At 38.6% G+C, this 23,754-nt stretch overlaps 1 protein-coding gene across 2 annotated transcripts; it reads left to right on the forward strand.

Annotated features, from left to right (window-relative positions):
• Window positions 1–907: 907 nt before the first annotated feature.
• On the forward strand, window positions 908–21,611 carry rbbp6 (retinoblastoma binding protein 6). 2 transcript variants are annotated; one of them, XM_017492322.3, is made up of 17 exons: window positions 908–1,825; window positions 3,266–3,365; window positions 4,119–4,155; window positions 9,409–9,450; window positions 12,074–12,162; window positions 12,422–12,518; window positions 12,837–12,979; window positions 13,205–13,377; window positions 13,633–13,736; window positions 13,873–14,228; window positions 14,500–14,569; window positions 14,670–14,736; window positions 15,078–15,132; window positions 15,794–16,165; window positions 16,393–16,488; window positions 16,579–18,417; window positions 19,577–21,611. In XM_017492322.3, exons 1-17 carry the CDS (start codon window positions 1,660–1,662, stop codon window positions 21,042–21,044), a joined length of 5,274 nt encoding a protein of 1,757 aa, XP_017347811.1. In that variant the 5' UTR covers window positions 908–1,659; the 3' UTR covers window positions 21,045–21,611. The 2 variants fall into 2 exon arrangements, with proteins under 2 accessions (XP_017347811.1, XP_017347820.1); XM_017492331.3 differs by having other exon boundaries at window positions 12,840–12,979.
• The last annotated feature ends 2,143 nt before the right edge of the window (window positions 21,612–23,754 follow it).

The raw sequence follows: 23,754 nt of genomic DNA on the forward strand, positions 1-23,754 counted from the left end.
GTTGTACTTCCTTCGCCAGTTGAGGAAGTTCAATCTGGCACAGGCGCTGCTGATACAGTTCTACTCAGGAGTCACTGAGTCCTTCCTCTGCACTTCAATAATTGTCTGTTTTTTTGTTTTTGTTTTTCAGCTACAAACTTACTCTGCCCAGTACCTTTTTGAACTGTTGCATTATGGCTGATGCTTCTGAGCTCTGAGCACCAAAACTGTCAGGCACAGGAACAGTTTTTCCCTAAGGTTATCCGTGTCATGAACAGATAAACTGCCCCAGTGAGCAATAATTATGTGCAATACACAGTTTAGTCTTTTCATATTTATACAACACATCCAACCTTTTCTACCATTACATTCCATTCTCTTGCACTGTATATAACATATCTGTATTAGATATGCACTAGATATATATATATATATATATATATATATATATATATATATATATATATATATATATATATATATATATATAGTTTTATTGTGTGTTGTATTTATACTTTATTACGTTATTATTTATGGATTTTACTTTTTTTGCCTATTCCTTGCTGTTGTTTTGTATTATTGTACCGGAAGCTCCTGTCACCAAGACAAATTCCTTGTATGTGTAAGCATACTTGGCAATAAAGCTGAATCTGAATCTGAGAAGCCTGTTGCTCACAAAAGACAAACATGGCAACTCGCATGCACGGAAGTTCAAAATGAACTCCGAATTCGAATTTCCGAATTCGAATTTCGATGTCCCATTTCCCACTTCCGAGTCCAGCATTTGTTTACTGATTATGCCTTTTGTTTACCGTTGATGCTTTGAGCAGCCATGTTGATTTGATTTTTTTTTCCTAGTACGAAGTCAGAAATGTCGAGTTACGAGTTTCAGACGAATGCCGTGTTGGTCTCATATTTATGACGTTGTGCCGTTGCCCCTGCGCTTCTCCCTGGTTAACCCCGTTGAGTGAACGGCCTGGTTAACGAAACGCGTATTCACAACTAGGATTTTTCTCTTTGAAATGTCAACAATGGCGCTTGGAATTACTACATAATTGGTTTACTTGTTGTGGGAATAAAGACGAAGCAGGATATTGTATTTACTCTTCGTGTTTTTTTTTTGTTCTTCGTGTTTTAGACCGTTTCGCTTCTAAGCTTGCTGCTAGTTTGCCTAGCCGCATTGCTTTAGGCCTCTCCCGCTTTGTTTTCTTTATATTTTTTGGATTTCCCATCGGAGCGTCTGCGGAGCAATTAATCTTGGGTGATTCTTGATCGGGACTGCGTTTTTCTCCATCACTTGGACTACATTTGGAAATCTCTGCATTTGTTTAAAAAAAAAAACCCGTTGTCGAAAGTGGACGTTGCGGGCTGACGCCGTGAAGTCTGCTCAGGCGTTCACACGGACGTTTTAATGAACATTGACCTCCCCTTCACCGGACCCTTATTTTTCGTTGTAATATCTTTAACTCCGGACTGATTGTAGTGTTTGGTATTCATTAACCTCCTCTGGATCCATCATGACATCCTGCGGGTTTTCTTTAGCTGCTAATTCCGCTGCTGTTGTTGGGCTTTGGGCTGAATGGGGTTTGTTGGCCTTGGCATAAGAGAAGAAAGGGAGCGTTAGCTCATTGTGTTGATAGTAGATAATCTGATCTGACAGGAAAGCGTGTGTGTAAAAAAATGTCTTGTGTTCATTACAAGTTTTCCTCTAAACTTAACTACGACACGGTGACTTTCGACGGGCTGCACATCACCGTGAGCGAGTTGAAGCGCCAGATCATGGGCCGGGAGAAGCTGAAGGCCGCAGACTGCGACCTCCAGATTACCAACGCCCAGACTAAAGAAGGTAAACTCAACCTCACACACATCTGTTAACTGTCTCTGGTCTGGCCAGCAATCAGAGAAACCTCGTAGTTACACTAAAGGTTAAGGTCTTCTAGGTTCGAGCAATAACTTGCACAGTACACCAACTGGTCACTTTAATAGGAACACCTGCTCATCCGTGCAGTTTTCCAATCATGAGCATGTTCATGTGCACATAAAACATCAGAATGGGGAAAAACATGGTTGTGGGTGTCGGATGGGCTGGTTTGAGTATTTTAGAAATGACTTGGGACTTTTACACACAGCAGTCTGTAGTGTTTGCCCACAGAATGGTGCGGAAAAACATCCAGTGAGTGGCATTTCTGCGACTTTTCTGATCACCGCAGTCACCAAACTGTGTTTAACCGTCAAGATTAGAGGTGGATCGATATTTATTTATTTATTTACCAATAACCAACTTGGGCAGTACATACCTGCCGATTAATCAACCGGTAGTTGATACTGAATGGAAACATAACGCTCAAAGTGAAATATTGCTGAACTTTTATTACAAAAATAAACAGTACTGATTGCACTGTGAAAATGTACTGTAGTTTTTAAAAGGAAATGAGTATACATATATTAACTATTAATACTTAAAGCAAATTTAAAAAAAAAAACGTATATCTGACCTGAACTTAAAAGTAACACTTCAAATAACATTTTATAAATAGATATTCAGAATAACTAAAAATACTTCAAATAACACAATTGATCAGCGATTGTTTTATATTTCGCCTCTAGAGGTCGCTCTCGTCCTGTATAATGACAGCAGACTCTTCTCAGTTGCTCCTGCACTGGGAAAAATGATGGGTGTGGATTTTTGCCCATAACCAATCGTTCCAGTGATCGATTATCGGTGCCAATCAATTGGTCGACCTCTAGTCAGGAAGGCTACGGTAATGTCATAAATTTCAGATGACATTTTCCCCACTCTGATGTTTGATGTGAACATCAACTTATGTGCTTCTGCCACATGGTTAGATAATTGCATGAAGGTGTGCAGGTGCGCTTATAAAATGGTTGGTGTCTGTACAGCGATTTCTCTGTTGCTGAAAATCTGAGGGATTGACATCTGATCTAGATATTATAAATATGTTAATGAATGTAATTTCATTGTATGCTGATTGAGCTCTAGACAAAATGTGTGTGTATATATGTGTGTGTGTGTGTGTATATATATATATATATATTTTTTTTTATTATTGTTTGGTTTGATTAGTAAAAGTAACATCTTGGTAGTGTGATCACTTCGAAAACTGTTGTCTGCTCTAAATTGTTTTCATTTTTACTATTAGATAATTTATTGACGTGCATAAGTTAAAACCTTTATAATTCATTTTTATGTTTCAGCAGTGACCATGTTGTTGTTTGTTGTTGTCCAGTCATGTTATTAATTATTCTTTGCTTCTTCTTCTTCCAGAATACACTGATGATGGCGCTCTAATCCCCAAAAACTCATCTGTCATCATCAGGCGTATACCAATCGGTGGTGTAAAGGCAGCCAGCAAAACATTTCTTATGTAAGTCATCTTTTTTGTGTGTCACCATCACTAATCCCAAACCTCAGACTAGGAGTGTGCACTGGGGCTGCATCTTGCTAGAGCGGGTGGTTTTTACCTTGCTTGTAGTCAGATATGAAGCTCACAGGATAAAGAAAAGCTATGTTCGTTAACATGAGACTGTATATGGTGCTTGCGTTATCCTGCTGGTTTTGTCCTTTCGTTCATGTAGGTGCAATTAATATTTGCTGCGGACAGGATTGGTCAAACTTTCTGCAGAAGAGGGCGGGATTAGTCAGAATTCCTTCAGGAGTGGGTGGGAATGGGATGAATACAGTCTTGTGTACACCTCTACCTCACACTCTATTCACTGTTTGGGTCAGGTACACACTAAAGAACAATAATTTATTCTGAATATTATGTACCTTCTGTACCTGCTTGGAAACTAACCTGTTCCATTGCATTGTGGGAAGCGCAGTAGATATTTTTCTCTATAATTTATACAGAGATAGACAAGAAAATATGTTTTTAGACACAGATTCAGACAACTAGACATGTAGTTAGACCAGTATGGAAAGTTACATAGACATGCATGTAGGGAGGATGCATTCACAGATGGACCTACTGCAGAATCACACTTGTTGCTTATGTGTGTGACAGTTATTTGTTTGATACTTTTTGTTTACATATGTTTCTAAATTCTAACAATTTTAATGAACAGTAGTAGTGCTTGTGTTGAAACCCACTCTGATTATCATTGTGTTTGTGTTGCAGTGATCGATCTGAACCATCAGTTGGATCTTCAAAAGCCGTATGTAACACCAGCTCATTTATTCTAATCTTTCACACATGCACTACACACCGTTTTTCTCTCACCCACTCGTGCCTTGTTCTTTCGTGTCATGTGTTGTGTTGAGACTGGTAATTACATTGATCCATGTGTATGGAAGTGTGTGCACTTTCTGCTGCACTGTATTACACACTGATCACACACTGGGGCTATACTGTACAGTTTGATGTACTGTCTGATCACACTGATCTTTATAAGATCTTAAAAAGTCTGTCTGTTGTACTTTGTACAATCTGTCTTTGTTTTATGAATAAAAAAAGTTTGTTTATTATTTTTTTTTAATTTATTTTTTTTTAAGTTTACCAAACAGCTTCTCTGTCTGTTTAAATAATTTATGCTAATTGTCATAACAGTTAATGATAATAGTAATGCTTAATATTAATGCTCAGGTGAAGGTACCTGATTGTCACTATTTTATTAAATGAAGTATCTAACTTCTTCCTTAAATTATATTTAATAGTGCACTTTATGAAACACTTGTTTTCATGCACATTTTGAATGTTGGTGTAAACATTATGGTGTGGATAAACAGATGATGATGTGATGAACGGGGATTCTGTGGAATAAATGATGACGGAACGAGTGTGTGTTCCTGTCTCTCCATGACTGCGTCCTCAGTTACCGTCCTTGTATGTTCCAGGCGCAAAAAATACCTGAAATCCTTGATGTTCTTGACTTTTGATCAGCGTTACAGTGTATAATCTCGACATGAACAAAAATGTTCAGCCGAATCCCAAATGATTTCTGACCCGCAAATTATACAGGCTTTCTAGAATGTAATATAATGGCCTAGTACACCCTATGTAGTGCACCTTGTGAGATTCAGACACAGAAAATGTGTAAAATTGAATTATATTGTTCTTTACGTGTTTACTTTGGTAAGAATTTGGTGTAAAATTGCTTTTACAGTTTTTTTTTTTTCTTTTTAAGCCATTAATACTTGGGCACGTTTTATGCAAAATTGAAACTGAATTGCCAAACTAGAGATGTGCCTCTATTTTCAGTCCTTTTCACATACCCCCCCCCCCCCCCCCCCCCCCCCCAAAAAAAAAACTGACCTGGCCGTGTTCACTGTTTTCAGTCTTATTGTTATACATGTAAAAGTATCAACACTGCTGTTTTTGTTTTGCGGTTGTAATCTAATGAGTGTACAGCACAAGAAAGTCACTGCTGTTGTTGGCAAATAAACCAATTTTAGTTTCCCCATTCCCAAATTTATTATCACAGCCCTTCAGTGTGTTCACTATGGAAACTCGCATGTCAATAATGATAAAATGTGATTACAGGGTTTTCGTGGGGTCTTAAAGTCTAAAATCTAATCATCAGAATTTTAGGCCTTAAAATGTCTTAAATACCATTTTGACAGGTCTTAAAAATTGTTTGGATTATGGAGGTAACATTACTTTTCTAAACTTCTAAAATTCAGTCTCACTTTTAAATGTGTTTTTGAGAGAAATTTGTATTGATCTCACTGTTACAAAATAGAACCAATAACCACTCATTCAGACTGTGCTGCCCCGTCAGAATTTCTGAGCACGCCCAGTGTGTCGTGATGTGGCGTGTGTGGGCTAACATGGATGTGAAATACGTCTTAAAATTGCATTCAAAAAGGTCTTAAAAAGTCTTGTTGAAACCTGCAGAAGCCCTGGATTAGTAGTGCCACCTCAAGTCCCGATTATGAAAATATGGCATGTAAAACAATTCGTAATTCGCTAAACCCAAGAAGCAATTACTTCAGTCACTGTGCTGAGTAAACTAAAGGAACACCCGGCTTTGCTGACTATCCCGTGACTTGATGGTAAACAGCTGGCCACTTGTGTTTGGATCGCCCCCGAGAGGTAGCTGTTAACACCTTATATTTTTCATGTTTCTTGAATGCATTTTATCTGACCACTTGATCATATTTCATCATTAGCAAGGTTTTGAGATTTGGCAAAAACAATTTGATTCAAGTTGGATATTATTTCAAAATCAACCACCATCATACTAGCCAATACCCAACATAAACTAAATTGTAATGTTTGTCATCAAATGTCATTTCCTAAGGGAAAACAAGTGGGTTCTTTGATTTTTTGATAAACGTTATTCTCATATTATCATTTTAATAATTCCACAAAGTAAAGACTGAAATAAATTGTGAGTTGCGTACGTACCTTTAGTCACTGCATAGCAAGAGTGCCAGCATGCACTGTTTTGAGTTTGAGGAGGAAAAAAATCCTACTTCCTTAGCTATTTCACGAATGCTTGTGCGTGCTAATGTTCTTGTATATTTTTTTTTTTGCATGTATCAACTAAAGAATAGTTGAGAATAAATGGCCAAATCACTGACACAAATAGTCTATATTCATGCAGTAACAAATGGAGCTTAAGTTGAAAACAGTACAGGTGACGAGTCTTTGCAGGACCAGTATACACCGATCAGCCATAACGTTAAAATCACTGACAAGGTGAATAACATTGATTATCTTATTACACGGTCACCTGATGTATTAGGCAGCAAGTGACTGAAGGCTAGTTCGTCTGGACCAATCAGACAGAAGAGCTACTGTAGCACAAACTGCTGAAAAAGTTCGTGCTGGATATGATAAAGGTCTCAGAACACACAGTGCATAACAGCTTGCTGCGTAGCCACAGACCGTTCAGAATACCCATGCTGACGCTTGTCCACCACTGAAAGTGCCTACATCGGGCGCGTGAGCATCAGAGCTGGACCATGGAGCAATAGAAGAAATTTTTTCTTTACATCTTGTGGATAGCTGCATGCGTGTGCATCGCTTACTTGAGGAAGAGATGGCACCAGGATGCACTATGGGAAGAAGGGAAGTTGGCTGTTGTGATCCTCTGGGCAATGTTCTGATGGGAAACCTTCGGTCCTGGCATTCATGTGGCTGGTATTTTGACACATACCACCTACCTAAACATTATTTCAGACCAAGTACACCCCTTCATGGCAACCTTATTCCCTAATGGCAGTGGCCTCTTTCAGCAGGATAATGTGCCCGGCCGCACTGCAAAAATTGTTCAGGAATAGTTTAAGGAACCTAAGTGTTGACTTGTTACTTGTTTGTCCAGCACATCCCAAGTCCAAACTACGGAGGCCCCACCTCGCAGCTTGCAGGACAGGACTTGCTGCTAACATCTTAGTGCCAGACACCACAGCACACATTCAAAGGGAACAAGATTAAGGCTGATCGGTGTACAGTTCTAATATAGCAGTTTAGGTAATTTTTGCAAAATGCTTAAGCCGCATACCACAAATCAACCCATTGCATGCATCAAAGTCGTGGCTCATTAATTTAATAAATATTCATAAATAGCTTGATTCAACATGAACATTGTTAAGATGACAGCAGGGGTTACTGGCCAGTTTTTGATGTTGGGGGGTGCATTGTCTTCACAGGTGGTTTGAGTGATGTGATCCCAACCTGAATTTAACCTCATTCACACTGTATTTATTTCTGCACGTCATCCAAGACAGATGTTAACATTAAGTATCAGGGAATATTATCATGCAATGACATGAGTATCAAGTGGCTGCTGTGATTGAGAAGCCCCAGTTTGGGCAGAAGAATCTATTACTTGGGCAGAAGTAAACGGGTCCTTTAACAGTAAAACGTAATTCCTTCATATCTTCTATGAAACCATTTATTTTTTATGAATGCGCTTTACCTAAATTTATTGTTAGCTATTTTACTAGCTCTCAGCAGATAGTTTAGTATGATCTCCCTAAACAACAAAATCAGTATAACAGGATAACAGAAAATTATCAGGATTGTATAAGGCTTAGGAAATATGTGATTTATTTCAAAGGTGTTTTACTAGAATTGAGGTTTAATTGCTCTATTCCTCAGTGTTCAGACTTTCCCAAATTTGCAACTTCACACAAACCTGAGATTTTGTCCAACTTGTGGCTTCTTCTGTATCTAGATTTTCACCACCACAGAGTCATTTGGCAAAAGAGCTAAATTAATTCCTGTGTGTGTATATATATATATATATATATAGAATATAAATGAAATGCATACACACAAAAATACTAATTTATTAGTTTTTGTACCAATTAACATGAAGTTTTATGTTGTTTAGCAGATATTGCTCCCTGTAGTTTAGTAAAGATCTCAAATGATCAGCAGTTATTTGACTCAAAATGATAAATTGTGTAAAAAAAAGCATTACCTTATTTACAAACCCTTATACTGCTCTCACACGCATATTTTGTGAAGGAGGTGATACAAGTGGTATGAGCTGATTGGTCTTTTAATGTTAGTACCAGTTGGGGTTGGTATTTACATTGTTTCCCTTTTTTCTTCTTTTTAAATTTTCTATTGGGGGGGTCGGATGTATTTTTGCACTATTTTTTTTTATTGTAAAAGCTTTTTATATAATAATTTTGTAAATGATAAGTATGACACATTATTATGTACAGTAATGCATCTAGCGTTGTTTTGAACTTATTGCGATCATGACATTTGATATTTTAATATATAATTATATATTTTTTCTATTACTGGATTGAGCTGTGCTTGTCTCCATGGTAACTGTACATGGTCATTTTTTTGTGTATGATGACACTTGTCAGTCACGTTTGTGCAAATGTTGCATTTTTGACAAATATTAATTCTAATTTAAATGTTCTGTTTATACTTTGTCATGCTCAAGTGATATTTATAATTTGCTACACTTGAACAAAATGGCTAGCCGTAAAAATCTCATCCAGTATTATTTTTATTAAATCGTCTTGTGTTCAAATTTGCAATGATGTCTCATCAGTGCTCACAGTTCCACTCATTTAATTTTATTTCTGACCAAAGTAAGTGTTTGTATAATGCTGAACAACGTTGAGATTTATCAATAAAATCCCTGCGTTTTAAAATGTTATAACATCATTCACACGGCCTCGTGTTTTCACTTTTTGTCCTGAAGTTGTGCCAAAACGAGGATCTTTACATTACGGTAAAGTCAGCTGTGGCATTATTAACATTTTCAGCATGTTTTGATGGATGACGTGGCGCTAATTCAACTAGCGAGGACAAAGCACTTTTGTAAAATGGTTTAAAAGAAGTTTTTGTTTATGGCTGTATAAAATTTGTGCTTTCTTTATATTCAATACAAGTTTGTAGTTGAATACATTGTGACTGAGTTTGGAGCCATTTCATTGTTTGATGTCATTGCAATATAATATCTTGTGCAATATTTTGTTTTTTTTATAAACAGATTGATGATTCTCCCTCCATTTCTCTGGCCCAGCTCTCTAAGGTACATTTAATTTGTTTGTGGTGTTTGTAAATTGTGTGTAAATATAGTGCATGTCAATATAGCTTCTTTTTAGTCACAATATTCTGTTGAAGGACGACCTGTTTAAAATAAGCATTGTTTCTGATTGTGACATTTGGTATGTTTTGTGACATCGCATTGAATCTTTGACAAATTCCTGAACAACTTAGAGGTTGATTTTTAATTTATTTTTTTTTTAAATTTGAATGTTAAATAAGTATTGTCGTGAGGTGAAATAGTGTTTACCGTCACGTTCTAATGTACTTTTCTTTAAACTTGCCAACTATTTTTAAAATGACCACAATAATACTACTGTGTGTTGAAAATTGTGATGTATATGGCATAACTAATTCAGCACATGCCCATCATGATTGATGTGTTGTCAGTAAAGCACAATGTGGTTACGGTTACTACAGAAATGACAATTTGGCTTTCCACATTACGGGCATCAGGCGTCTACGTGTAATTACCAACTTCTCTGCATGTGTTTGATGTATTGGATGTTTAACTGGGAAGAATTAGATTTTTGTGTTAGTATTACCTTTCTGGAGGTTTTTTTAGGTAAATTATTTCGAGTGAGTCTAGGTGACTTGACTGGTGTTTCAAACAAAGACATTTTTCTGCTCATCTTTATCATGATGGGAAATTTCCCAGTGTTTAACCTCATAAGACTGATGTGACCTAAGGGTTTGGAGATTTTGTATACATTTTTCAAAAAAATCTGTTCATAGTTAATTCTGAATTGAATTTGGACATGCATTTTAACAATGTCCTCTTATCACGTATGTTGTAGCAGCTGTCTAGAACGATCCTCACCAGCCTTTTTTTGTTCTCTTAAAGAATGCAGCTTGTCATGTTAGAGAAGCCACAAAGCCCTCGGTTTTTTCTGAAAGTCTGAAGACTTTCCGGTTTTGAAAAATTAAAGAAACCGCTTTACTTCTGGCACTGGCGACTCCTTCCAAAAATAGCGAATTAATGTTCCCTCACGTAAAACTTCGTCAGTGATGTACATATTTTTAACGCATTTATGTGGATTGTCTGTCATATAAGTCTTTCTGTAAGTTATTACAGAGACATAGCGTATTAGAATGAGCAGATTATTATAAACCTGTGAATTGCCTTGCAACCAGAACTACTGTAAAAACTGCTGTTATAAAAGATGACATGAATATTTAGATAATCAGATCCTTCCTTCTGTCCAGAAATGGTTTGTTGTGATTCTGATCTGATACTGTGCCAAATTGGAACATTTCCATTTATTTGCATTTATTCATTTAGCAGATGCTTTTATCCAAAGCGACTTACAAATGAACAAGCTATTTCTGTGTGTGGAAGGATCCGAGACCACTATTATCTACTTCCAACACTGTTGTAACATTGTTGAACACCTCCAGACTTTCATGTAGCGTGGCCTTATCAAGATTTGACAAAATAAATGAGCAGAGAAACGAATGACATTAAAACACAAACGAGCTTCGACACGTTTATTAGTTATAACAAATGATATGAGATTAAGATTGATGTTAGCACTATAATTATAAATTACAGCCTGTATATTCTATAATGCTGGTTATTGATGTAAAGTGTGTGAGCCATGAGAATACTTTATGCTGTAAAGAGGGTGCTCTCTGTCTTTAGCGCTGTGACAGGGCATGCACTAAAAGTCTTTTATTTTTCCCAAATGATGTTTTATGAAACATGGACTGTTTTACTGTGAAGATTTTCTCAGATATGGACTTTATAATGGCACCAGCCATAAAGCATATTTTTCCAATATGAGAAATCATTTCTTCTTGCTTACTGGAAAACTGGATGATCCAGCTGGAATATAATGCTAGCTAGTGACTTGCACACCCTGCTCGTCAGGTCAGCTCGTTTAGCTTGCTAAACGTAAGCATGGAGGTCTGTCTGGTAATGTAACTCAAATGAGTGTTGATCAGAAATGTTGCCGAGACTTATTGTGTCCCTCATTAAGTCATTTGATCTCAAACCTGTAGTGCACTTCCTCAAGACTGTTGTCTATTATAGAAATGTGTGCAGTAGTTGCAGTAAATTCTAGAATTGATCAGAGCAACAACACTACGTGGGTATTTCATGCAACAATATATTTCAAAGTATAACAATAATCAGCTCATGTTACCAGTGGGCTGGATAACAGCAAAGTGGATAAACTCCATCATGCTTAACTGTGCATTTGCAAATGATTGAAATATTATGTTAAACTTAACAAAGCCAGGGTTTTTTTTTTCTTTAAGATTGTGGTAACTAAATGTGTGATGTGATGATTGCGTAAACCTTGCAAAATCAGAATAACGTAAATAATTTTGCATATATTTATCCAGTCCTCATTTGCCGCTCTTTTAGTTAGTGTGCTCGTAACTAGTGTACCTGCGAATATATTGGATTACTCATTTACTGTAAAGCACTGAAAGGGAAAATGTTTTGTGGCTTACGGTACTCCCTGTCAGATATTTCTCCAGCATTTTTAAACAAGTAAAGCAATGGAGCAGCTTCTCTTTACAGCCTGAAGGATCTCTGGTCTCTTTATAAGCGAGTTAAAGTTTTATTATTAATGTGTCATCATTTGAAAATGCCTATTGAACAGACGGCGAATCTTGCAGAGGCGAACGCCTCGGAAGAAGACAAAATCAAAGCAATGATGTCACAGTCCAATCACGAATACGACCCCATTCAGTAAGTATTAAACATTACATATATCACTTTTATTCTAAGCGATTATTGAAATATGTTGTCCTGTTAAGTACCACTCTTCCACCTTTTTTGTGATGATCCCAGCTTCAAGAGTAATCCCTTCTATCCCTCCTTCCTTCCTTTCATCCCTCCATCACCTTCATAATCTTCCAAGCCACAGTATTTACTTCAGAAAAGTGGTTTAGCTAAACTTAATTACTGGAAAGAAATTAGTTTTACATTGAGATTTTTCTCTTCTCAGTTACACAAAGAAGCCGGTGGGTCCTCCTCCTCCAAATTACACCTGCTTTCGCTGTGGGAAAAGTGGACACTACATCCGAAACTGCCCGACCAATGGGGTAACTGGGTTTTCATTAATAGTAATAATAGTGATCTTCATCATAATTGTAGCACTTTTCATATGGCCCAAAGTACAAAAAAGTGACTTTGCGCATGTTTTTTTTTTTTTATAAGTAGGTAGAACATGTGCAAAAGTTATAATATTTGTTATAATATTTATAGAAAGGAAGTAAACTAATTTGAATGAATCTATATGAATCTAACATCAATTCCCATTTAATATGATAATTAAAAATCTAAAGTATTGTTAAAAATACGAATAAAAATAATTGAAAGTGATTTTCCTTAATCCTAATTAGACCTGACTGTTGTGTTAGCAGGATAAAAGTTTTGAGGCGCCTCAGCGGATAAAAAAGAGCACAGGGATTCCTCGCAGCTTCATGATGGAAGTGGACGATCCAAATATTAAAGGCGCCATGCTAACCAACACTGGCACTTATGCCATTCCCACCATTGACGCGTAAGCACAAACTCTCAAAACATTACACTAGCCCTGTATTCAATCAACTGCTGGTTGTTGGTTAAGCAATATGTAATGTGATCTTTAACGTGCACGATATTCTACTATCCAAACTACAATGTGACCAATGATCAGCACATGCCATAGTGTTCCTTCTCTGATGCCCAGTCCTTAGTATTTTGTAACTGCGTTCAATTTGCTCATGCAGTTTTTGTGCTTTAACAGTGAAGCTTATGCAATTGGAAAGAAGGAGAAGCCACCCTTTGTCCCTCAGGAACAGTCATCCTCCTCTGATGATGAAGATCCTGTTCCAGATGAGCTGCTCTGTCTGATCTGTAAAGACCTCATGGCTGATGCCGTTGTGATTCCCTGCTGCGGAAACAGTTACTGTGATGAATGTGAGTCAGTTCAACAATCACAGTTTCTTGTTTTCTCAAATGTACTACATTGCTTTAAGCTAGGTGAGGATTTCACGTCATCATTGTCAGTCCTGTAAGAAAAGATTTTACTGAGCAATGTATTGAGTATTAACACAACAGTAGGTAGGGAAGTGCATCTGTATTTGGTTCGTAAAAGTTAGAGATTTCGTTCCCATCAAAGAACGACTTATTCACTAGTGGCGTAAAAATATTTACCATGTTCACTATCTACAGGTATTCGAACAACTTTGTTGGAGTCAGAGGAACACGTTTGTCCCACCTGCAACCAGTCTGATGTTTCACCTGATGCTTTAATTGCCAACAAATTCCTACGTCAAGTAAGAATGTACAAGCTGTGGATAGAAACACGGGATAGCATTTTAGATGTATTTAAAAATTTAATTAGCTCAGGTAACATGGCTACATATCTACGCTTTAGACTACTACTTACAAGTTCAACTTTTAATTGTTCAGGCTGTGAACAACTTCAGGAATGAAACCGGCTACACCAAGAGAATTCGCAAAGCTTCTGCTCAGAGTTCTGTCCCCACACCCCAGCCTCAACCCCGCGTCCAGCGCCCTGTTCAGCCCCTCAAACTTCTAAATTCCCGCCAGCAGGATCCGCTACGCGCTCACACGCCACCCCAGAACCCACCTGCTGCCGTAGCCCCACCCCCTGCCATTACGCCACCCATTACTGTCACTCAGCAGTCTTCAGCGACGCCTCCTGAGGTTGATGCTTCACCTGTGGCCGTGAACAGTAGTGCCTCCCCCACAGTGGCTCTTTCTCCACCACAGCAGCCCAAGCAAGATGATGTTGTCATACCTAAGTAAGCAACAGTATTTTCTGCTGCATTGTTGTTTAACATTGCTGTTTTTCAGCATTGGTGCTCAAGTTCTGTCCTGTAGTATTGTTATATTCTTCTGAATTGTTTGCCAAGTTCAGCAAAATCATTCCTGTATATTGTGGCAATATTGTTAAATTCTGCTACACTGATATGAATAACATAACGGATTAAATAATTTAAAGTTGAAAGTATCGGATTTATTGCTTTATATGTGTTTAATGCAGAGTATTTGTTGTTGTTTTTTCCCCCACAGAGAGCCAGAAACACAGCCAACATCTGTGATAATATCTGACAGTCTGCTTCCTACTCCAGTTATACCAAAAGTAATGCATATGCTCATGGGCTCACAGTCTGACATTTAAAATTTAATAAGGTCACTTTGTATGTGCATCAGTGACATTTTATGTTGTTTATATTCCTTAGGGGCACCACGTTCCAGTGATCAGCCAGCCACATGTGCACACACTTCCTCTCCCCATTCCCAGATCAGGTGAGGCTTTGTACACTTATATACACAGCACAACACAGACATAGTATCTGTCAGGGTCTGATCGTTTGGCTAATAAAATCAGATTTATGAGGGTCAGCAGAAATGCTGATAAATTGTGATATGTCTTTAAGCATTTAATGTAAATTTCTTTAAAGGTTCTACAGGCAAATTGATTACATTCATTATAATGCATTACAATGTGTATGTTAGCATATTGAAAATCTGAAAGCAACAGTGCTTGAAGAAACATAATAAAAAGGTAAATTTTTTGGAAAACCCATTTTCTGTGGAAACTTCTATCTGTTTTCTTATTCTGTCATGCTGAATGATTTAATTCTTAGGACCGTTGAGGCCTGGCGCCCCAAGACTGCCAGCACCCCGGCCTGCATGGGATCCGTGAGTATTGTTGCATGTTACAGCAGTTATTGCTTAGTATTTTTAGTGTTAGAAAACTGAATGTGTCTGGCAAAAATGTCTTGTGTAAACAATAAAGTCCTCAGTGTAAGCACATTCTAAAAAGCTATTAAAATGTCTATGCTCTAATGCTAGTTAACAAAAATACATTCTTGTTACAAAGGCTGTTAGAACAAATGTCACTGTTTGAAAACATTCATAATATAATAGATTAATTCAAAGGCAAAAAAAGTACAAATTAAAATGTATAGCATCACATGAGCATCAGTTAATTCATTTCGAAAGTGTGCTTACAGGGAGCACTCGCCTAGAGTTTTGTGAGGAGACATAATTTGTGATGAAGTTCCTAGCAGGTGGCAGAACAGTTTGGGAATATTTGACTGTCCTTCTTCTAATGACGCACAAGATAATTGCCTAGTTTGTCAAAATGAATGGGCCGGAACAGTATAAATTTTCAGCCTCTTTTCAATTGGGCATTCATACACAAATCCATTACCCTGGCACAGTTTTGTCAAATCACTGTGATCAGTAATAATTGATGCGTATCTGTAGATATGTTGAATCCTAAAAAAAAATATATTCAGAAATGAAATGCTTTTGGGGGTTTGTTTTTGGTAAATTTGTCTTTTTACACATTTTTTAGGTCCTCAGGCCGAGGCCGGCCCCTCCTTAATGATCGGCACCCAAGGACACTAGTTCCTCCAGTCCAACCTCCTCCTGTTGCTCCAAACCTTTACCCTCCCTCTCTGTTCCCTCCCCCTCAGCATACTTTGCCCCACCTGCCTGGTGTTGTGCCTCCACAGTTCCCAATGCAGTTCCCTCAGGGGCAACAACTCCCCCCCCCTTTCAACATGCCTCCCCCAGGTTACCCTCCTGCCCCAACAAATGTACCCAGTCCCTGGGTTCCGCCAGGTACTCAGCCCCCACTCACAAACCCTCCAGTACCCCCAATACCAGCAGCACACTTACTGTCCAAGGAGGAGTTCTATAGACAGCAGCGTCGACTGAAGGAAGAGTATGTAAACTGTAGCTGTTTTTTATTCGTGAATTTGCTAAATTATGAATGATGACTTTTGCCTTGAACTCAGAATATGCCTTATTAATATTTTGAAATGTAAATGGTCTGCGCTCATGATCTGCACTTAGTAGACACCATATGACTGCTAAACTTCATTTTAATAATCCGGTTTTATTTCCCTCCTTGTTTTTAAATAAATCGTTCCCTTTTTGATTTACTGTTAGGGAGAAGTCCAAACTTGAAGAGTTTACCAATGACTTTGCCAAAGAGTTGTTGGAGTACAGAAAGATCCAGAAGGAGAGGAGGCGGTCCTATTCCAGGTATGTATTGTCTAACCAATGTTTTTTTCCAACTGAACATAAATTGAATTGAGACTTGATAATGAAAGCAATCTATTATTTTCCCTACAGGTCAAAGTCTCCATATCGATCCTCCTACAGTGGCTCATCCTACTCTTACTCAAAGTCCAGATCCCGTTCTCGATCTCCACGTTCTTATTCACGCTCCATATCACGATCTCGCTCTAGATCGCGTTCCCGTTCTCGTTCCCGATCCCGTTCTCGTTCCTACTCTCCATACTCCCGAAGAGGCAGAGGTCGTAGCCGCAGTTATCGTTCTAGATCACGCACACCCCCATACCATCGCTCCCGAACACGCTCTCCTTCCTATAGAGGGCGGGATGGAGGAGGAGTAAGTGGAGGTGTCTATCGATCTCGCTCTAGGTCACCAATCTATAGGGCCCAAAGTCCTGGCAAGAAACTGCCTCCAGCTTCTCAGGTAGAGGACCGCAAATATGGCGGAAGGTACAGAGAGATTCCTCCATATGATGCCAAAGCTTACTATGGCCGAGTGCTTGATCAAAGCGATCCTTATGAAAGGGAACGGTATCGCGAGTGGGAGAGAGAGTACAGAGAGTGGTATGAGAAGTATTTCAAGAATTACGAGGGGCCACAAGGTGGTCAGATCAGAGGCCGTGGTCCAGGTGGACGAGATCCATATTCTCCAGAGCGTTTCCCACCTCACAGACCTAGAGACAACTCGCCGTATGGCAGGGGTCGCCGGGAGGACTATCCACCCCATGGCATCCCACCAAGAAATCGTCCATTGACTTATCAGGAAAGGTGTGCAGAAAAGTACGGCCATCTTCATGTCAACAATATGGCAGTTGGAAGAGGGATAAACAAAGAAAGCCTGAAACCCACCAAAGAGCGAGAGCCAACCACAAGCACTGCTGTGGACTCTAAGGGCCTGAAACACAAGAAACATAGGAAAAAAAGGAAAGGGGAGGAGGGAGACATGTTTAGCCATTCTGACTCAATGGAAGAATCTAAGAAAGATGAACGTAAGGGAGACTCGATGCTGATGAACTCGAGTCGTGATGATGCCACACCAGTCAGGGATGAGCCCATGGATAGTGCCTCTGTGCCCTACAAGAGTGCTTCAGACAAGGAGAAAAAAGATAAAACCAAAAACAAGACCGAAAAAGTTAAACGCAAGACTGAGAGTGGTACACAAAAGAAAGAAGCTCCGGCAAAAAGCACCAAGCCTGCCAGAGAAAAGGATGCAGATTCAGGGCGGGAAAGAGTTGTTCCCACTGAACCAGCCATTAAAAGGATCAAAGAAGAGCCTCCTCAGAAGACTGATGGAAGTAAACCACATACTTCTGAGAAACTCATGCTTCCTCGCAAATTGGCCCAATCTAGACCGGTCAAACAACACCAAGAGCAAAAAGCAGTCAAAGATGAACCTAAAGATAAAAAAGAACCAGTCAAAGACTCTACAAAAGTTGAGAAACCTCCTGCTAAAGATGGAAAGCCCAAGTTGGAAAAGCCCATCAAAGCTGATGAGAAACCTGTCAGCAAAGCAAGTGAGATGAAGGGGGAAAAAAGGAAACGAAAAGAGGAAAAGCCACTTGTGAAGGAGTCAGAGTTTATGCCCAACAAATCTCCAAGGGTGGAAGTTGCTGAGATTGCCAACGTCTCGCCCAAGCCCAAGCCGAAGGTGGAGAATGAGAAGCCGATGCAGAAGGAGAAGCCTGCCATTCCTTCTCTGATGGATATTAAACCTGAACCTGTTAGAAAGATCAAACTCAATCGTGAGATTGGAAAGAGGATTGTGAGTACTGAGCGGCTTTCTTCAGAAGAATCTGGTGCTGTAAAGAACAAACTAGACCAGAAGTCAAAGGTCAAGCTACGACGACAGGGGCATGGCACAGACCGATCTGGATCCACATTGGTTGATTACACCAGGTAAGATGAATCTATTTCTTGTACGTTAGTTTTATAAATTATAGACATGCACTCAATGCTTATGAAAATTAGAATCTGGTTTTATTTCAGAGACAGTTAAGACGTTGTGATATTTGTTTATTTTCAATATATGAACATTTGAGTGGAACTATTATCATGCTATTAAGCAAAGCATATACGCTCACCTGCCACTGTAATAGGAACATCTGTATACCTGCTTATTCATGCAGTCAGTTATTATGTCAGTGACACAATGTGATCTCAGTGACCCTTGGTGACTGTGGCATGGTTGTTGGTACTAGACAGACTAGCTTGAGTAGTTCAGAAACTGATGATCTCCTGGGATTTTCAGTCTCAAGAATTCATTCAGAATGGTAAAACAAACAAAAACATTCAGTTAGTGACAGTTCTGCATTTGGAAGAGCCTTGTTGATATGAGAAGTCAGAGAAGAATGGCCAGACTGGTTTGAGCTGACATAAAGGATATGGTAACTCAAATAACTAGGTGAGGTGGCAAACTGTAGCCTCAACTTTCTCTTCTTGGTTCACCGCTCTTTACAATAGTGGTGAGCAGAAAAGCATATCTGATTTTACAATACGTTGAACTTTGAGGTGGCTGGGCTACAACGGCAGAAGTCAACATCAGGTTCCGCAACTGTCAACCAAGAACAGGAATCCGAGGCTACAGTAGGCACAGGCTCACAGAAACCGGACAGTTGAAGATGGGGAAAAACATTCTGGTTGTTTGAGTAACGGTGGTAGCCGCCTTGTCAGCTTAAACCAGTCTGACCATTTTCCTTTGACTTCTCTCATGAACAAAACTTTTTTTACCCTAAGAACTGCTGCTCACTGGATATTTGTTTTTCACACCATTCTATGAAAACACTAGAGACTATTGTGTGAGAAAATCCCAATAGATCAGCAGTTTCTGAAATACTTCAAACCATCTCATCTGGCACCAAAAACTATGCCAGTCAAAAGTCACTGGATTCTTTTTTTTTTCTTTTTAAAAAAGAAGTTTGCAAAATTATTTACAAGTTAAATTGTTGTGATTTACATAAGTATTCACCCCTGACACCCCTACTCCTCTTCATGATATGTAAAATAATAACATTTTGTATGTGGACATTATACACTAAAGTCCATTGTGTCTTGACAGCACCAGCTCGACTGGCGGTAGTCCCATCAAAAGGCATGAGGAGAAACCAGACCTGAAGAAGACTGTAGTGAAAACGCTGGAGGAATACACCAATGATAGCTCAACACCTGCTGAGGATGAAATAGTCATGATCCAGGTACCTCGCTCCAAATGGGAGAAGGAAGACTTTGAATCTGAGGAAGATGAATCCAAGGTCACGAATGCCTCTTCTGGAAATGGAAATGCTTCCACTGCTAATACGGCTGCTCTTGCTACTTCACTATCTAGCGACAAGGAGACTAGTAAAACACTCCATGACTTTAATGATGTTCAACCTGAGGCTAAACCTTCCAAGGATCTGTCAAGTGATAAGGAGAAAGACACTGATTGGGAAAGGGAGCGTGATAGAGGCAAAGAACGAGACAGAAGCAACTCTGATCGTGATGCCTCAGACAGAAAGAAACCTGGTACGTTAAATCAGGACCGGGAGCGAGTACAGGAGAAAGGAAGTGACCATGGAAGCGAGAGAAGCTCCTCATCTCAATCTTCCAGAGACAGACAGAGTGATAGGACTGCATCAACATCCAGGAAGCCATCAAGTAGGGAAAACAATTCAAGTCTTGGTGACAAGAAACAGGACAACCGCAGCAGCACAAAAGACCACACAGATTTTCGTCAGAGAGACACGAAATCAAGAGAACAGCTCAGGAAGAAAGACTCACCATCTCCACCTTCAAAAATGCCAACAGACACCACTAAAAGGGTGCCTATTGCTTCCCAGGAGTCCAGGATGTCTGAATATAGTCCTTCTGCAGAGAGGAAAGTATTGTCTCGGGAGTCCAAAAGGGCTTCCTCTGAGGACTCTAAAGCAGACAAGGCAGTACACAGAGAAGGAACAAGGCACTCTGATAATCGGATCGCAAAGGACAAGGAGCAACACAAAGTGAACCAAAGCACCACATTGATAGAGCCCAGGAGTGACGCTGAGAGAAGTGATGCTCGAATAAAGCCTCCTTCCACCCGTTCCATGCGTTTGTCCTCAGACTTGACACGGGAGACAGATGAGGCTGCCTTTGTCCCAGACTACAGCGAGAGTGACAGCGACGCATCAGATCCAGATAACAAGGCGGAGCCAAAGGAAAAGGGACAGGAAAGCAGTGTAAGTCCTGTCCACAGTAGGAGTGCAAGCCCCACTGGAAGTCATGCTAACAGCAGCAGCCCAAGCTCACCAGGTAGTCAGGACAGCAAGAAAAAGAAGAAAGATAAGAAGGATAAGAAGGAGAAGAAGAAGCACAAAAAGCACAAGAAACACAAAAAACACAAGAAGCATATAGGCAACGAATCGGAGTCTGATGCCAAGGGACAAAAACACAAGCATAAGAAAAAGAAATCAAAAAAGAATAAGGACAAAGACAAGGAGGAGAAAGACAAAGATAAAGAGGAGAAAGACAACAGGACGAAGGATGGACAAAACGAAGCACCTGTTTAAGGCCTTGACACTTCGTGCGAGTTGTTTTATAAAGCTCGATGGTACAGCGAATAAACATTTCTGCATATTATAAAGACTACTGTTCAAGCTGATTATTTTGTTTGTGTTCCATAGAAATTAATGATTTAACCATGCTAAACTCTGCCACATGAAGAGAGGAGCCTCCTTTAATAATGAAGGCTGATGTAATAATTTGCTCAGAATTTTTTGATGCATATTTTGGATCTGTTAATTGTTTTCTGATGGTTTTGGCATTAACTATGTAGAGGCTGTAAAACAGGCACTTTAGATATGTGAATAGAAATGTGCCCTTTTTACATCTCCCTTTTGTTTTTCTAATTGGAGGAGGCTGATCATTAACAGTATAATAAATATTGTTACTGTTCCAACTGGATATAGCATGGGCGGTGGGCACAGCATGTAATGATCTGCTTCAGAGATGTTTGCACTGTGAATATTTTCCTCTACTCTTGAGTTTTTATGTTACATCACATTCTCATGATGGTTAATTTAAATTACCAATTGAAAAGGTTTTGTTTAAAGTAATAAAATTGAGCAAAAATCCAAGTCATTTGTCTTCCTTGTTCAGTTATTTGAATACAGTGACCTCTGTAGTTAGATTAATGACACTACATTCCAATATTGATTTTCATCTTTTATATTTACATATTTAAGTGAGCTGAATGAAGTTTTATAGGAGTGTTAGATGAATTGAGTTCTCATTGTTGACTTCAGGAGCACAACCGACAGTTTCTTTTTCTTTTTTTTTAAAATGGTGTACGGGGCCAAAACTGACGAAGACCAAAAGGATGATTACCACAAAGGGCATGAGAAAAGATCTATAATTGTTTTCCATTTAGCCCTTGTGCGTCAATTAAGAAATGCACACATGGTTACAGTTGCAAACTGTCATAAAAAAAAATGTGTGTATATATATATATATATATATATATATATAATTTTTTTCCCCACTTTTTCATTATGACCAAACATTCATTCGTTTTCAGAATTGTAACCCTTTAAATGCTGGTTTGTTTACATAATGCCACAGATGGTTGGGGGTTTTTTTGGAAAAAAATAGAAAAATAGTCATCATTTTCCATATATTAAATGCTAAGTAGAATTCTTTTTATCTTTGATTATTACAGTCTTTGATACGTCAGTGATTAACAACAACATTAATTTTGGTGCGTTCACATTTTTTATGCAGTGTCAAGGTTTTAAAAAACTACCACTCAGTTCCATAAAGGACAAAAATGTCCATGTCAAAAATCTGTCATAGAAATATTATATATTAATATTTTTTTCCACTTTCACTAACCTTAGATATTTTTTTTTACCAGCATCAGTTCTGATCATAATTACCAAACATTCATTCATTTTCAGAATTTAACCCTTTAAACGCCGGTTTCGTTACATAATGCAAAAATCTTCAAAGCTCATGAACCTTCGTTGATTCATAGACATGTAGTGGGATTTGTGATTTCCACTACAATATCATTTCTTTCTTGCAAACTGTTCACTAGAGATGGGCGATACGGACTTAAAACTAAATCATGATATCTTCTGGTATTTTACTGCGATAACGATATCCGTGACGATATAAATATAGTACGATTCGCCACTGTTTTTGGCTACAAGTGACAGCTGCACGCAGTCTTGAGAGCCTCAGAAACACAAACATTGATCTAAAAGTAAAACTGGTTTTCTGTAACCAAACCAGTTCCAGATTGTAGAGGTACAGTAACTCCTCGTTTAGCGATAAGCTTCATGTCCGCCTTCCACCATACTTGTTTTTGCTCTGCACGTGAGCTGCGAATGGGTCGCACACAGAAATACATCATCAACTGGGCGTCATTGTTATAATCACCGGAAGACTAATTCTTATTGTGGGGAAAATTTCTACCGGTATATCACAAACGATATCGCCCATCCCTACTGTTCACACACAAACTACGACTCTGATATTCATACAAACACACCCACACAATTATAGCTGCATTGTTTATTCAGTTGGTCTTTAGCGCTCTATAATACAGCAGAATCAGTAAAAAGTAAAATAATGTATTTTCACCCAAGGCAAAAACTGAGAAAATATTACACATTTCAGAAAATTTTTAAGAAATTCAAGGTTTTGAAACCTTGTCAACAAAATAAAAGCCTATTAACACAGCAAGCATGCAGTTAAAATAGATTTATGAAAGCAAATGAAGGTGAAATGTTAAAATTCCAATAAAAATACACACCTTTTGAAAAAAAAAAAAAGAAAGAAAGAAAAGGACACAAATGGCCATAAGGACACAAAAGGGTTAATGGGTTGGAGGTGCAGTTGGTGCACTATATTCAGTAAATCCCTGTCATAGATATACATGGAAAATAGGTCATGATAGGTCATTTGATAGGTCATTTGATGCTCTTCAGCCTGAAGTTACTTGAAGCCACCAAACAGGAGCCCCCATCTTCACCGCGTATGTCATATAAACTTGTTCCCCAAAATTGCTCAATTAAAAATGTGCTGAAACAAACAGTTTAAATGTTATCAATTAAGGGTAGATATTGTGTGCAATTATATATGATATTTTTTTAAATCAAATTCTGCTTGACCTTATTTTAAATCAGATTTTACAAAGAGCGTTAATTGTATTAATTACAAATGTAGCACAGAATTCTGTACTGTGCTCTCTGGACAAATGATTAGGGCAAGTCTTTG

The sequence above is a fragment of the Ictalurus punctatus genome, chromosome 2, assembly GCF_001660625.3.
Source record: "Ictalurus punctatus breed USDA103 chromosome 2, Coco_2.0, whole genome shotgun sequence".
NCBI lineage: Eukaryota > Metazoa > Chordata > Actinopteri > Siluriformes > Ictaluridae > Ictalurus > Ictalurus punctatus.

Bases quoted from the DNA above. Each gene is read 5' to 3' on its own strand.
- rbbp6 (XM_017492322.3), top strand. From the start codon at position 1,660: ATGTCTTGTGTTCATTACAAGTTTTCCTCTAAACTTAACTACGACACG. The intron at 12,163-12,421 runs GTAAGTATTAAA...TTCTCTTCTCAG, and splicing joins CACGAATACGACCCCATTCA to TTACACAAAGAAGCCGGTGG. The intron at 12,980-13,204 runs GTAAGCACAAAC...GTGCTTTAACAG, and splicing joins GCCATTCCCACCATTGACGC to TGAAGCTTATGCAATTGGAA.